The 16,840-nt window shown below is 37.3% G+C and overlaps 1 protein-coding gene across 1 annotated transcript; it reads left to right on the top strand.

Moving 5' to 3' along the window:
- Positions 1 to 3,540: 3,540 nt before the first annotated feature.
- LOC134575819 (cytochrome P450 26C1) lies at positions 3,541 to 16,452 on the top strand. The gene is made up of 7 exons (XM_063435249.1): positions 3,541 to 3,595; positions 4,254 to 4,625; positions 4,920 to 5,144; positions 7,779 to 8,054; positions 11,649 to 11,807; positions 13,320 to 13,922; positions 15,703 to 16,452. Exons 2-7 carry the CDS (start codon positions 4,422 to 4,424, stop codon positions 16,072 to 16,074), a joined length of 1,839 nt encoding a protein of 612 aa, XP_063291319.1. The 5' UTR covers positions 3,541 to 3,595; positions 4,254 to 4,421; the 3' UTR covers positions 16,075 to 16,452.
- Positions 16,453 to 16,840: the final 388 nt, after the last annotated feature.

Raw genomic sequence — 16,840 nt, 5'->3', positions numbered from 1 at the left:
GCTGGGAATCGAGCATTTCTGCTAAGCAGTAATGTAAAGTCCCGGTGCACATTAACTCAAGGCACCATAACCACTTCAGTTGAAGTGGTTATGGTGTCTACAGCGTCCCATTAAGGATGTCAGAGCACATATAAATAGGTGATGCTTAGCAGTACACAGCATGATTTGATGATGCTCCAACTAGTGTGTGTCATTGGGCGATGTGAGACCTAAGCAGCTGCAAAAGGAATATGGAAAGAGGACCTAGTGTCAAAAGGTCCCCAACATACCACAGGTAACAGATTCATAGAATGTGACGGCAGATAAGAACCATTCGGCCCATCTAGTCTGCCCAATTTTCTAAATACTCTCATTAGTCCCTGGCCTTATCTTATAGTGAGGATAACCTTATGCATATCCCACGCATGCTTAAACTCCCTCACTGTGTTAACCTCTACCACTTCAGCTGGAAGGCTATTCCATGCAGCCACTACCCTCTCAGTAAAGCAATACTTCCTGATATTATTTTTAAACCTTTGCCACGCTAATGTAAGACTATGTCCTCTTGTTGTGGTAGTTTTCCCTCTTTTAAATATAGCCTCCTCCTTTACTGTGCTGATTCCCTTGATGTATTTAATGTTTCTATCATATGCCCCCTGTCTCGTCTTTCCTCCAAGCTATACATGTTAAGATCCTTTAACCTTTCCTGGTAAGTTTTATCCTGCAATCCATGAATCAGAACTGTATAACAAGCCATTAGCGGGTAGCTATGGATACTACTAGAATAGTAATCATTTTTGTTATTAAAATTATTTATATAGCTCCAACAAATTAATCAGCTAAACTAACAGAAGTTGCTGAGGGCCTTGCTCAAACAAGCTTACCTTCTAATGGGAGTGAGGTAAAATGACCCAAGATATATTTTGTGTAATGGGGAAGAAGGCTGCAAGAAGAGTTTGCAATGAAGGTTCAGTTTATTTAGATGACACAGTTGCAGGAGAGGAGGTGGGTTAGTGGGGTGTGGAGAGAGGAAGCTGTTAACAATTTTGATATGTCATCTTGAAGAAGTGAGTTTTCAGTGATTTCTTGAAGAATTGGGGAGTTTTACAAAACTGGGAGATTAAGACAGGAAAGGATACATGTTAGTCCAATGTGGCGGAGCTAGCTAGAATAACAGCAGAGTTAGAGAATTGTTCAAATTCTGCAGATTTTGCAATTCCCTTGTTGACTCCCCACAATGCACAGTTTAATTAGTAACTTAAAATCTCCTGCAATTCACAGCTCATTGAAGACACTGTCGTAGGAATTGTGGTGGATCTAAATTGATTTCAAAAGAAATGTAAAATTAAAACATTTTGTAATGTAAAAAATCCTCAGTTTGGCTGTTTAGATCTAAAAATGTTTCAAATTTACTTAGAATTCCCAACAGTTCACACTGTCCGGATTATACACGAAAGTGAGAATTGTCAGTGTTTGAAGGTGAAGTCACGGTGAATATCAAATTTAAGGGCAAATCAGGTAAACTGGAAAACATTGGAATTCAACTAATCTGCCAGTATAGAGATTTTGGCCTTAAATTTGAAAATTCACTTTGAAGAATTCTCTCAATAGTAAATCCCTCTGAACAGTCACGGACAATATGCATGTCTTTTGTAACAACAGAGCATGATATGGCTGCAATATTTCAGTGATATTATGTAGCTATTATTGGAGTAGAGGAACATAGCATCAGTGTGCACAGTCATCTAAAACAGGCTTCCCCAAACTCCGGCCCTCCAGATGTTGCTGAACTACAACTCCCATGATTCTATGAATGAAATAAATAGGCTGAGAATCACGGGGGTTGTAGTTCAGCAACATCTGGAGGGTTGGAGTTTGGGGAAGCCTGATCTAAAGGGACCTATTCACTAGACTGTAGTGTTTATTCAATAAAAAACAAAACTTCAGAATTTAGGCAAAAAAGGGCTGATCTGAAAAATTATCTTATTCACATATAGCGATTGATTATTTTAGCCCAGATTTTGCAATTCAGTTTTCAATCCCCTGCAATCACAATGAGGTGTGTTCTAAGCTGAAAAAAATAAGGTAAACACCAAATTTAGAAAAATAAACTCCCAAAGTGGGAATGAATCGGTTTTAAATCTGTATACATGCACCAACAGAGTATCAAGTCAGAAATGATAATCAATGGATTTGCAGTTTATTTCTATATTTAACTCATTAACACCCAGCCCAAACTTTGTATAACAGGTGTTTCCAGAGGAGCAGGGCTTTTAGTGAGCTGTAGAACAGGTTTAACTGAATATCTCAGAGCAAGGAAGCTTGAAATAACTCCTACATACCTGTGAAAACTTCTACAGCCTCTGGAGATGCGATGGTTAATGTGCATCTATCCCCAGTTCTATCACTTATTATAGAGATCTGTCCTTAATAAACCTTCTAGGTTTAAGCATCCTTTAATGCACCTTGAATTTATTTTCAGACTGCTGATTACACACTGAAAACAATATATTTTTTTCCATTCTAACTCCCATCAAGATCAGCCAGTCTACATACAGCCAATCCATTTAAGACTGCTGTCAAAAGAACACACAATTAAGAGCATCTTACTAAGGCACAAAGAAAACAAACAAAAATAATTGGTATTAAGTTGCAGTATATGATCATACATAAGCCTGCCACAATATCAATGTCCCCCAATTTTTGCAGATCTTTTTCTAACATACTTTATGAGATCATCACATGTACTTAGGAAATCCTTCCTCCTGGGACTCTCTGTAGTGCAAGGATAGGCTAGGGCCCTGGGATAAATCTACTGGGGCAGAGGGTATACACTGGACTCAGGCTACAATATATATATATAAACAGAGAGAGTTGGTGATGTTATCTATTTATCCCAGAAAAAGATTTGTACAGATTCCATGGCTTGCTGAGAGACAAAAACACCCCATCCTCTAATTGTAAAACACATGTCACTATCAATGTACTACCCACCTGGGTTATAATGCCCATGATATACATCACTGGTGGGTTTTAAAAAATATACTTTTCAGAATTTTACACTCACTATAATAAAGGAAGGGAAGGTGGGGGAGGGAAGTGGAGAGGGGAGGAGAATATAATGTGTATATATATATATATATATATATATATATATATATATAAATACATACACACACACACACAAACATAAGCATAGAGATAAATGTACAAAAAAACAACTAGGGATAGTTAAAGAAATTGATACACATACAGATACAAAAGTAAATAGATCAATTTAGAGAAGATTGGAGACAGTGAATGAATTGGACTTTGTTACTCATTTCTCCAATCTTCCAGTCACAGCTAAACACAGTAAAACCTCTAATCCCAGTATCCCCCAGCCCTGCTGCCAATCTCACTAAGGACTGTCACATCATCCAGCCCAAGCAATCCTTCAATCAATATCATCAACCCCAGCCTGTCCAATCACTCCACTTCCCCACTGAGCTATGCAGGAACACACGTCATCTGTGAAGGTGGAACATGGATTTTGGCAATATGTATATAAATCTGTCTTGGAGGCAAAGCATACAGTGATGGTGTAGGGACCTCTGCTGGATTATAGAGTGAGCTGGTGAGTACTTACCTCAATATTTCACTTTTAAGGGTGATCACACACCTGTCTGAAAACTTTGGTAAAGTTTATATGAGGATAGTGAGAATTTTCATTCAATTGTTTTTGTTTTTAATTGATTTATTATTATTTTTTTATTATTATTATTATTATTTTCTTTATAACCATAACCACTACATTTATTTTGACTTTCCCAAAGCTGGTATTTAAACATTCTATTTAGGCAGTAATATCCCTCTGCAGTTCCTACAGGACATTCAGGTTTATGAATTGCCTGCAGCAGTAACAATTATTATCTTTGAAGAATAAATCTTCCTATTTAGGTTCTTCCTATTAATTTTATATATATATATATTTTTAAATATATCACTTTTGTAACATTCTATTATAAAAACCTGAAAGCTACAATTGTATTCCTTATAATCAACATAACTTCAACCCCACATCACTCTGTTTCTTAAAGATATAAAGTATAACTTTACCATAAGAAGAATATATATATATTTTAAAGTAGTTAACCTGCAGAAAATGGTTTTTGAAATACATTTTTATTTAAGATTTTTTTGTGTGTCTGTGCTATTTTTTTCTGTATTTGCAGTCAGATGGATGAGTGATTTTGTCTAATTAATTGTTTGTTTTTTCATGCTTGTCTTTAAAGACTTGGGATACATTCATGGCTTAATGAAATTGTTAAGGCTTGGAGTAGAGGAACGCCTCCCAGTGTCAATTAAACGGTTTGAGCTCAGAGCCTGGTGATCTCTACAGAGTAATTCACAGCTCACAGTACACTAGCACCAAAGGCAACATTGTCATCACTGAACACAAGATGTTTCTCATTGAACTGAACTTCATGTCCTTCTTTGAGACTGCTCTCACTTCAGTCCTGTCTGTGCTCTTTCTCCTGGCTGTATCTCACCAGTTGTGGTCCTTAAGGTGGCACAGTACTAGGGACAGAGGATGCAATCTACCCCTTCCTAAAGGCTCAATGGGATGGCCATTTTTTGGGGAGACATTGCATTGGCTTGTTCAGGTAAGAATCACTTTTCATCTGCTAGATTCTAATAGCTGTAGAATGTTGACATTTTAAATATCACACTTTCCCTGTTACAACAAAGTAACAGACCTGGGTGTAAGTGGTTTACATGTGATTATATTGATTAAATTAGATTTGGGTTAGATGAATATTTGAAGCATTATTTTTCCTAAATCATAGTTCTTCTAAGTGGCTAGAAATCTGGTAATTAGGATCTCATGCTGAGCTCTGGATTTAAATGCTAGATGTTTCTCCATCAATGGACTGGACGTGATGTGGGGTTTATTACAGGGGTCGGATTTCCACAGTTCAAGAAGAGAGAGATATGGCAATATATTCAAGACTCATCTCCTGGGGAAGCCAGTAATCCGTGTAACTGGAGCAGAGAACATCCGCAAGATCTTACTAGGGGAGCACAGCCTGGTGAGCACCCAGTGGCCCCAGAGCACCCAAATCATCCTGGGCTCCAACACTCTAGTGAACTCTATTGGGGACCTTCACAGACAGAAGAGAAAGGTAAAGCAGCGCCTTGCATGCTGTCATTGTAGTTATTGCAATGTGTGGAGAGCCTGTCACTAACTAGCCAGGAGGGTGTTAGGAATGTGGCCCCTGACTGCAGGGAGCTGCTAGTCTCTATTCACATGTAATGAGCACATTGCAATCCCTATGTAAAATATTACTTGTAGCCCTTATCTGCAGGGCCCCTCCAGCTGCGGATGGCTGAGGCTTCTGAGAGTTGTAGAGCAATAGCCAGTGACAGTTGTGTAAAGGAGAAGGCTCAAACATTAATTGTTCTGGTTATGAAGATGCCCTGGATCTGCAGCTGAAGGTGAACTTTGTGCGTTAAATTCCTGCACTTCCTATTTATACTGGATTCAAGTTTTCGAAGTGTGGAAAGTCCCAATATCTGTATATATCTCTATCTGGTGCTTACACCGCCTGCAGTCACACTAATATATAGAAATAAAATGTCTAGACCCAAATCACAGAGACACAGAGTTAACCATCCCTCTGCCCAATCAAACACCTGTCAGCTGAATGGATCGTAGGAAAGTTATCTGTGTGACAGCCTTTATCTAGATCCAACACATGCATTTCATATGTGCTATGTGTACACAGTATATCATTTATATACATTTATTATAGAATCCCAGATATAGCTACAATATTGAAATGGCAGGCAGCATTCCCCTTGTTTTGCAGTCAATCATATGATGACATCTAGCTGAGAAGGATTCATCTGTTTACCTGTAAACCATCTATCAGTAAACACACTGAATCCTAAAATCACTGAATACGACATTAATATTAAGAAATTATTTATATATATAAAAAAAAATCTAAATATTTTACAGCTAATCATCTAGTTATGAACTGAAAAGTGTGTAATATAGATATTTTTATAAATGCAGAATATAGGTTGAGTGATGTATTATAGATATAGATAATTTGTGTATGCAGATTTTTAACATTATACCAACAATATTTTCCAAATATCTGCTACACACTATATGTATACACACACACACACACACACACACACAATATGTATTATGTGTAGAGAGAGATGCATAAAGGTAGAACTATAGAGAAATACTTTATATTGTCAAATTTAGGTAAGGTGACAGATTTAAGAATAGAAACATCGTTTTAAACAGGAAAATATTCTGTTAATTGCAGTGTCTTTGTGTGTCTGTGTGTGTGTGTATGTGTGTGTGTGTGTGTAGAATGGTTATTTGTAAAATATAGATACATTGATCAACAAAGTGTTTGTAAATAGAAGTTTAGCTGGATTGTATGTATTATATAATACGTAGTGCATGTGTGTGGATAGGTATTTGAGTGTATCTAGATGTGTGGGTATTTGTTTGGAAGGCTGCGATAGGGAGAGAGAGGGCGCTAGATAGATAGTTGAAGGGTTCAGGTGTGTGAATAGATAATTGGACGCGTTAGGTGTGTAAATATACATATTTGGAGGGTTCAGGTATGCGGATAGATATTTGGATGGGTGTGGAGATAGGGTTGAGGTGTGGGTGGATATTTAGAGGGTTTAGGTTTGTGAATGGTTTTGGTGTGTGGAGAGATATTTGGAGGATTGTGGAGAGATATTTGGAGGATTGTGGAGAGATATTTGGAAGATTGAGGTGTGTGGATAAATATTTGGAGGGTTGTGGAGATATTTGAGGGTTGAGATGTGTGGAGAGATATTTGGAGAGCTGTGGAGATATTTGAGGGTTGAGATGTGTGGAGAGATATTTGGAGAGCTGTGGAGATATTTGAGGGTTGAGTTGTGTGGAGAGATATTTGGAGAGCTGTGGAGATATTTGAGGGTTGAGTTGTGTGGAGAGATATTTGGAGGGTTGTGGAGATATTTGAGGAGTTATTTGAGGGTTGAGATGTGTGGAGAGTTATTTGGAGGGTTGTGGAGATATTTGAGGAGTTATTTGAGGGCTGAGATGTGTGGAGAGAGATTTGGAGGGTTGTGGAGATATTTGAGGAGTTATTTGAGGGTTGAGATGTATGGAGAGATATTTGGAGGGTTGTGGAGATATTTGAGGAGTTATTTGAGGGTTGAGATGTGTGGAGAGATATTTGGAGGGTTGTGGAGATATTTGAGGGTTGAGATGTGTGGAGAGATATTTGGAGAGCTGTGGAGATATCTCTCCACACATCTCAACCCTCAAATATTTGGAGAGCTGTGGAGATATTTGAGGGTTGAGTTGTGTGGAGAGATATTTGGAGAGCTGTGGAGATATTTGAGGGTTGAGTTGTGTGGAGAGATATTTGGAGGGTTGTGGAGATATTTGAGGAGTTATTTGAGGGTTGAGATGTGTGGAGAGTTATTTGGAGGGTTGTGGAGATATTTGAGGAGTTATTTGAGGGCTGAGATGTGTGGAGAGAGATTTGGAGGGTTGTGGAGATATTTGAGGAGTTATTTGAGGGTTGAGATGTATGGAGAGATATTTGGAGGGTTGTGGAGATATTTGAGGAGTTATTTGAGGGTTGAGATGTGTGGAGAGATATTTGGAGGGTTGTGGAGATATTTGAGGGTTGAGATGTGTGGAGAGATATTTGGAGGGTTGTGAAGAGATATTTCAGAGATTTCAAAGAGTGTCATTCTCTTGCTCTGGTTTCCCCCCTTTCTCCCAGATCATGGCTAAGGTGTTCAGCCACTCTGCCCTGGAGAGCTACCTCCATCGGATCCAGGAGGCGGTGAGTGGGGAGATCCATGCCTGGTGCCGGGAGTCGGACTGTATAGGCGTGTACCCCTCATCCAAAGCCATGACTTTCCGCATAGCCGCCCGCATCCTTCTGGGGCTCAGCCTGGGGGACCAACAATTCAAAGAGCTGGCCAAAGTCTTCGAACAGCTGGTGGAGAATCTCTTCTCATTGCCCCTGGACATCCCATTCAGTGGGCTTCGAAAGGTAAACTGGCCTCTTAGGGCGATAGATGGTAATAATATATGACCCAACATATGATAATGTTCTAAGAGCATCCAGCGTGGCAATGGCAATATTACAAAAATATATCTCTCTCACCTCCATTAATTAAAGAACAACTCATACCATAATATGTACTTTAAATCCCTCATCTCACTTTAATTGGATCTATCAGACTAGATAGATAGATAGGTGAAGGTGATAGAGAATAGAGTAACTACCCAGATACAGTGTATAAAAAGATTAAATGGGCATATTATACAGAAATAATAGATACATATAGAGCATTGTATACATAGTGGCTGCATGTAAAGTAGAGCCATTGTATGTACATAGAAATGACACGTAGGGAATAGATACATATACATGGAGATACATTGAATATACAGAGAAATGATACATAGGGAATAGACACATACATGGAGATACATTGAATATACAGATAAATGATACATAGGGAATAGACACATATATGGAGATACATTGAATATACAGAGACATGGCACATAGGGAATAGACATGTATATGGAGATACATTGAATATACAGAGACATGACACATAGGGAATAGACAAATATATGGAGATACATTGAATATACAGAGAAATGATACATAGGGAATAGACACATATATGGAGATACATTGAATATACAGATACATGACACCTAGGGAATAGACATGTATATGGAGATACATTGAATATACAGAGACATGACACATAGGGAATAGACATGTATATGGAGATACATTGAATATACAGAGACATGGCACATAGGGAATAGACATGTATATGGAGATACATTGAATATACAGAGACATGACACATAGGGAATAGACATGTATATGGAGATACATTGAATATACAGAGACATGACACATAGGGAATAGACATGTATATGGAGATACATTGAATATACAGAGACATGACACATAGGGAATAGACATGTATATGGAGATACATTGAATATACAGAGATATGATACATAGGGAATAGACACATATATGGAGATACATTGAATATACAGAGAAATGATACATAGGGGATAGATACATATACATGGAGATACATTGAATATACAGAGAAATGATACATAGGGAATAGATACATATACATGGAGATACATTGAATATACAGAGAAATTATACATAGGGAATAGATACATATACATGGAGATACATTGAATATACAGAGAAATGATACATAGGGAATAGATACATATACATGGAGATACATTGAATATACAGAGAAATGATACATAGGGAATAGATACATATACATGGAGATACATTGAATATACAGAGAAATGATACATAGGGAATAGACACATATATGGAGATACATTGAATATACAGAGACATGACACATAGGGAATAGACATGTATATGGAGATACATTGAATATACAGAGACATGGCACATAGGGAATAGACATGTATATGGAGATACATTGAATATACAGAGACATGACACATAGGGAATAGACATGTATATGGAGATACATTGAATATACAGAGACATGACACATAGGGAATAGACATGTATATGGAGATACATTGAATATACAGAAAAATGACACATAGGGAATAGACATGTATATGGAGATACATTGAATATACAGAGAAATAATTCATAGGGAATAGACACATACATGGAGATACATTGAATATACAGATAAATGACACATGGGAATATACACATATATGGAGATACATTGAATATACAGAGAAATGATACAGGGAATACACACATATATGGAGATACATTGAATATACAGAGATATGACACGTAGGGAATAGACAGAGATGATACATGGAGTACAATAGACACATACACGAAGATCCATATTTAAAGAGACAATAGAAATTTGATACATTGAGAGGTAAATTAAACACAGAGAGACTGTCAGAAAAGTAGAGAAAGAGACAGCTAGTTAATGTGGCCAGTGACTACCAGCCCACACTGGCTCTCTATAGATCAGTACTGAGTACACACAGCCCATGTATCCCCTCACACGATGAGTGCATTACTTATCGATTCTAGCAATGGCCATGCAGACACTGTCCGAACAACATCACAAGAAGGAAATCAGAGAAAATCAACAGAATTGTTGTGTTTATGTCATTGTGCCAGACACAATGACAAGCAATAGAAACCAGCTGGGCTGGCTTAATGTTATGTGTGGCTGTTCCTTTAAACACTTGCAGAGCTCCAATCCTATAAAGCTATAGAAGAATTCATGTGGACAAAATAAAAGTGAGAGTTACTGAAACAACTATTGAGCAATGAGCATGCCATACACTATGTAAAAAAAAAAAACACACACTCTCTCTCTCTCTCTCTCTCTATATATATATATACACACTCTCTCTCTCTCTCTCTCTCTATATATATATACACACTCTCTCTCTCTCTATATATATATATATATACACAATCTCTCTCTCTCTCTCTCTATATATATATATATATACACAATCTCTCTCTCTCTCTCTCTCTCTCTCTCTATATATATATATATATATATATACACACAATCTCTCTCTCTCTCTCTCTCTCTCTCTCTCTCTCTCTCTCTATATATATATATATATATATATATATATATATAGAAAATTGTAGAGATGATAGCACTACAGTCCTGATGAAAGTCTGTGTATAGCAGACTGAAACGTCGATTTTTTTTTCTGTAAGCTATTAAAAGTTAAATCTTAAATTGGAGTCCTGAGAGTGCTATCATCTCTACAATTTTCTACATTTTTTCCTTGACAAGCACCGGGCAAGTAACTTTTACTTTATGGAGTGCAAGATTATTTTCCATTTATATATATATATATATATATATATATATATATATATATATATATATATATACACACACACAATCTCTATCTCTCTCTCTCTCTCTCTCTCTCTCTCTCTCTATATATATATATATATATATATATATATATATATATATATATATATATATATATATATATATATATATATACACACACACAAATATATTAGACAGGGATAGGTTACATAGATATTTAATTAATAGACAGTTTGAGAATCTTGGATCTTGGCTTCTTAAAATCTAATGATAATGAGTTTTGTGTCAGTGTGTGTTCTTGCATTCTTGCAGTAATGGTACCTGTCTGACCAGGAAGAGGGGTGGGGGCGGGGGTCCTGTTATTCCAATGGATCACCCATCGTTTATGCTGTGCTGTAAACAAACAATACAATACCTTTTATTCTATTTTTTATTTAAAGTAAATGTATGGGTTTTTTTTGTAATTTTTTTTATTTATTTTTTATGAAATTGCCCTCCGTGATTCATTTAGTTATTTTCCATTGTAGTGGGCAGGGGTCCCAGTCTCACTTAGTGATGGCATTGTAGATAACCTGGACACAGGCCTGCTTTACCTTCGCTGCTATTGGACTGAAACTCCCATTACCCACATTAAATGGGTGTCGGAGTCCATATAGGAGAATGAGAGGGATCCCATTCTAAGCCCTTGCCAGTTAATGCCTAATTAGCAATTCGATTTAAAGGTGTAGTACTAATTAGCTAATCACTCTCTGCTTCCCCAGGGGATTAAAGCCAGGGATACTTTGCACCAATATATGGAGGAAGCGATTAAACAGAAGATATCGGGACGAGATTCAGATGTGTGCGAAGAAGATGCATTAGATTATTTGATAAATAGCGCCAAGGAGCATGGGAAAACGCTCAGCATGCAGGAGCTTAAGGTATTGCATTTATTTCTACTGACAGCACGGGGGGAGGGGGTTAAATCCTTAACCCCTGCAATCTATTACACAGGAGACTGGGGGGATGGGAAGGGGTACGATAATACAACCACTCAGATTCAATTATTTGACTTCTATTACATGAGAAAGGGGGTGGGGGGAGCTGAATTAGAAATGCCTTCAATTTAACTGAACTTGTCTTTTCCCCAAAACAAATATATATAAAAAAAAAAAAATCTATACTGTTGCAAATAGTACTCAGTCATTAATTGGCCACAAAGTGCAATACTGCATGCCACTTTTTTTGCGGATAAATATTTTTGCATACAAAGACAGATACAGATGACAGATACTCAGTAACGTTCTATATCAGATACTCAGTAACGTTCTGTGACTGATACTCAGTAACGTTCTATATCAGATACTCAGTAACGTTCTGTGACTGATACTCAGTAACGTTCTATATCAGATACTCAGTAACGTTCTGTGACAGATACTTCGTAACGTTCTATATCAGATACTCAGTAACGTTCTATATCAGATACTTAGTAACGTTCTGTGACAGATACTTAGTAACGTTCTGTGACAGATACTCAGTAACGTTCTATATCAGATACTCAGTAACGTTCTATATCAGATACTCAGGAACGTTCTATATCAGATACTCAGTAACGTTCTGTGACTGATACTCAGTAACGTTCTATATCAGATACTCAGTAACGTTCTGTGACTGATACTCAGTAACGTTCTATATCAGATACTCAGTAACGTTCTGTGACAGATACTTCGTAACGTTCTATATCAGATACTCAGTAACGTTCTATATCAGATACTTAGTAACGTTCTGTGACAGATACTTAGTAACGTTCTGTGACAGATACTTCGTAACGTTCTATATCAGATACTCAGTAACGTTCTATATCAGATACTTAGTAACGTTCTGTGACAGATACTTAGTAACGTTCTGTGACAGATACTCAGTAACGTTCTATGTTAGAATCTCAGTAACGTTCTATATCAGATACTCAGGAACGTTCTGGGACAGATACTTAGTAACGTTCTATATCAGATACTCCGTAACGTTCTATATCAGATACTCCGTAACGTTCTAGATCAGATATTCGGTAACGTTCTATGTCAGATACTCAGTAACGTTCTGTGACAGATACTCAGTAACGTTCTATATCAGATACTGAGTAACGTTCTAGATCAGATATTCGGTAACGTTCTATGTCAGATACTCAGTAACGTTCTGTGTTAGAATCTCAGTAACGTTCTCTGTTAGAATCTCAGTAACGTTCTAGATCAGATACTCGGTAAATTTCTGTACTCATGTGTCAGATACTCAATAGTTCTGTGTCAAATGGTATTTCTGTGTCACATACTAAGTAAGATCTGTGCCATATACTCAGTAGCTTTCTGTATTCCATAGTATTATGTGTCATAGACTCAGTATTTCCGTGTCAAATAGTATTTCTGTGCCAGGTACTCAGTAACGTTCTGTATTTGCAGGAAACGGCGATAGAGTTATTATTTGCTGCGTTCTTCACCACAGCTAGCGCTAGTTCATCTCTCATCCTGCTGTTGCTGAAACACCCGTCAGCCATTCAGAAAATCAGGCAGGAGCTCATATCACAAGGACTTCACAAGCAGTGTCAATGTGGGTACCAGTCTTCTCCTGAAAACCCCAACAACAACATTCCATCACTTTCTGACCACGTCCTCTTAGATGGTCCATGTCAGACCAGTGGTTGCCATTTGCCCATGATCCTGAGATCTGAAGGACATGTGGAGGACATCTGGGATCAACCTAACTGTATGTTGGTGGAAAAAAAACAAAGGGACATCATACAGCCTGTGTACAGGAGGACCCAAAATAACATGACGTGTGAAGAAAAGTGCAACGAATCAATCTACAAACAAAATACATCTTCCAATGACTTGACTTATACTAACATGCAAGGATGGAGGTCTGGATGTGCATGTGAACTGAGTCTCAGCCTGGACAAATTAAAGGGACTTCACTACCTGGACAATGTGGTCAAGGAGGTCCTCAGGCTCTTGCCACCAGTTTCTGGAGGCTACAGAACAGCCCTTCAAACTTTTGAATTGGATGTAAGTACAGCAAGGACCCTCTCATCATATAGAATACATCTCTTGTACTCTGAGATTGAATACATATTAAAATGATAATTGAAGACTACAACTAACTCGGTTAGAGAAGCCTTTTATCTGAACACCTTACTGCTTTAACAGTTTTAGAAAAAAAAAAAAAAAGACCAAGTTGGATTCAGGTTGTTAAGAATGACAGATAATATGATAGTGCTACTCTGTCGCCCTCTTTTGGTTGAAATGGGAATTCATTTTCCTTGTCGAGAGATAGGAAGGGAAATATCCCTAGACTCGCTCTGTGTAATAGATCCAGTCTGTGCAGTTAAACAATCAAAGCTTGAAGACAAACCAGGGACAGTGTAAGATTCCCAGGAGACTATGGCTCAGGTAGACCCAGCATAGAATATGGGATTTTGTAGATATACAGTGTGGAAACCCCATACTTTACTGTGAGTGGATACAGAATTTCCAGATAGTAATTTGTATCATTTACTAAACGCAGGTAATAAGTGAAGATAATTAATATGCTCAAAATTGATAGATAGATAGATAGATGCAGAAAGTGGAGAAAATATTTTATTAATAATAATAATAATAATAATAATAATTTAGAAAACCACTAAGATGGTAGATATACACTCATAATTAGTATGATTTGGACGAATTTTAAAATATATTTTTTTAAACAGGAGATTAAATATTCTAGCTATTTTAAATTCTCATACATACTCCTCTATGACCAAGTACTTTGTTTTAGAAATATCAGCATAACAATGAGACGTGAAATTTAGTTACAGGCCGCTGTTCAGAGACACAAAAAAAGAATGAAATAGTGTAAATATAACCATTTTTAATTCCAACATATTAATTCTCTGGGGAATAAAAATCCAGCGATTATATAGCATGCATTAAATTTCAGGCAGGGTTTGAAACATTGATGTAGGAGAAATAACAGTGGTGTCACATGTAGTAGGTGTGATTAAATATAAAGAGTCAATACTCTATTTGTTTGCTATTTGTAGGGAACCTGATGGACTTTTCAAAATGTAGCTTCCCGAAAATGGCAATAGAATGTAAAACTAATATCTGTGTGTGGACATAATGCCTCCATACTGTACATGGCTTTAAAGGTTGCTATTGCAGTCCCAAATAATCCCTCACTCAGTGTGTTAAGAGCTCTATGACTTCTTTACTGTTAAAAAGCATGCTGTATGGATATCGAAATCAAAAGGAATAAAACAATAACCAAAAAGCGTGCTGTAGTTATGGTGCCTGGAGTACCCTGGGCGCCACCTCCTTCCCCCTCCCATTGTAAGGAGTCAAACCATTTTAGAACAGTTTCATTTATTACCTGGAGTCCATTGGGTGCCACTCTCTGCGTCCTCTACAGCTCATTGAGAGTACCAGGAGCTTCTATTAGCTCTACAGAGCTAAGGGTTCGCACACTGACTGATAGTGCCAGCTGATTGCTCTCAGTCAATGAGCTAAGCTCCGCACTGCATGTCTTAGCTCAATGAAGATAGAGTTTTTGTCTCTCACTGAGCTGTATTGGACGCATGGAGCAGAGCCAAGTGGACCACAGTTAAGAAGTCAAACCATTCTAAAACAATTTTACTGCCAACATTGTTGCCAAGAATTTGCAAATCACTTGCACAATGTTGGATAATATATCTGACATGAAGTAGAGTGTCCCTTTAATAGAAATTTAGTGTCCACAAGTCATTACGCTCATATTAATATTCCTTAATTTTATTTTCATTTTCCTGTTTTTTCCCCCCCACAGGGTTACCAGATTCCTAAGGGCTGGAGTGTGATGTATAGTATCAGAGATACACATGAAACAGCTGAAGTCTACAAAAATGCAGAGCTCTTTGATCCAGACCGATTTGGTCCAGAAAGAAACGAAGGGAAAATTGGACGGTTTAACTATATTCCTTTTGGAGGGGGAGTTAGAAGTTGCATCGGAAAAGAGTTAGCGCAAACGATTCTCAAAATCCTGGCTATTGAGCTTGTGGGCACGGCTAAATGGGAGCTCGCCACCCCAAACTTCCCCAAAATGCAAACTGTCCCTATAGTTCACCCCGTTGATGGACTTCAAGTTTTCTTCAGGTTTTTGGGTTCTACTGAAAACGACAGGGTGTCAAAAAAGGCGTGATTATCCAGACTTTGAACAATGTGTCCTTACTGTTCAGACTTTTCGAAGTGGGCACAAGAAGGGGCAAGCGTTACGTTGCCCAATATTTTGGCACTCGAGATTATTTTGTCAATTTCTGCAACAGTGTATGAACAATCTGTTATGTAGTCACGTCCAGGAACACAAACCGAAATACTAAAAACAAACAAAATAAAAAACCCCAACAGATTATACTATTTATAATGTAATATTTATATGTCAGTTAGTTATAAAAGACAATGGACAATATTGAGTTAAAGGAGCAATGGAAGATATTTTATTCACTTGCATGGTATATTGTAAGATGTAACTGTATAATCAGCACTAACATAATGTTACTAAAAATTTATGGCTAGGTTAAAGAAGAAATATATTCAGAACTTGCCTTAAGAAAAGAAAAAACTGTTTTATATATATATATAAATAAATGGTTGCTCCGGATACAGTCCATGCAATGAAATCTTGACTCATTATGGAATTTGTTATGAAATGCATTGTTACATTATTGCCTAGACATCGATAGGTCGGACTACGGCTGCTGTAAAACTAAAAATCGCACAATGCTGAGCCAGATTTGAAGATTTCAGCTAGCCAAATACAAATAGTGGGAGATTGATCAAGGCATCATGTTCTGAAAAGTGGTGCACATCCATTTTTATCAATTACGTACCCTGTATATCGTAATTCCAATGACGCCTCTCTCTTTTTTCGTCCTACAGCAAACACAGATATGGGAAGTATAAAAAAA

Source organism: Pelobates fuscus, chromosome 10, assembly GCF_036172605.1.
Source record: "Pelobates fuscus isolate aPelFus1 chromosome 10, aPelFus1.pri, whole genome shotgun sequence".
Classification (NCBI taxonomy): Eukaryota; Metazoa; Chordata; class Amphibia; order Anura; family Pelobatidae; genus Pelobates; species Pelobates fuscus.
This window is presented reverse-complemented; position numbering and strand designations above follow the sequence as displayed.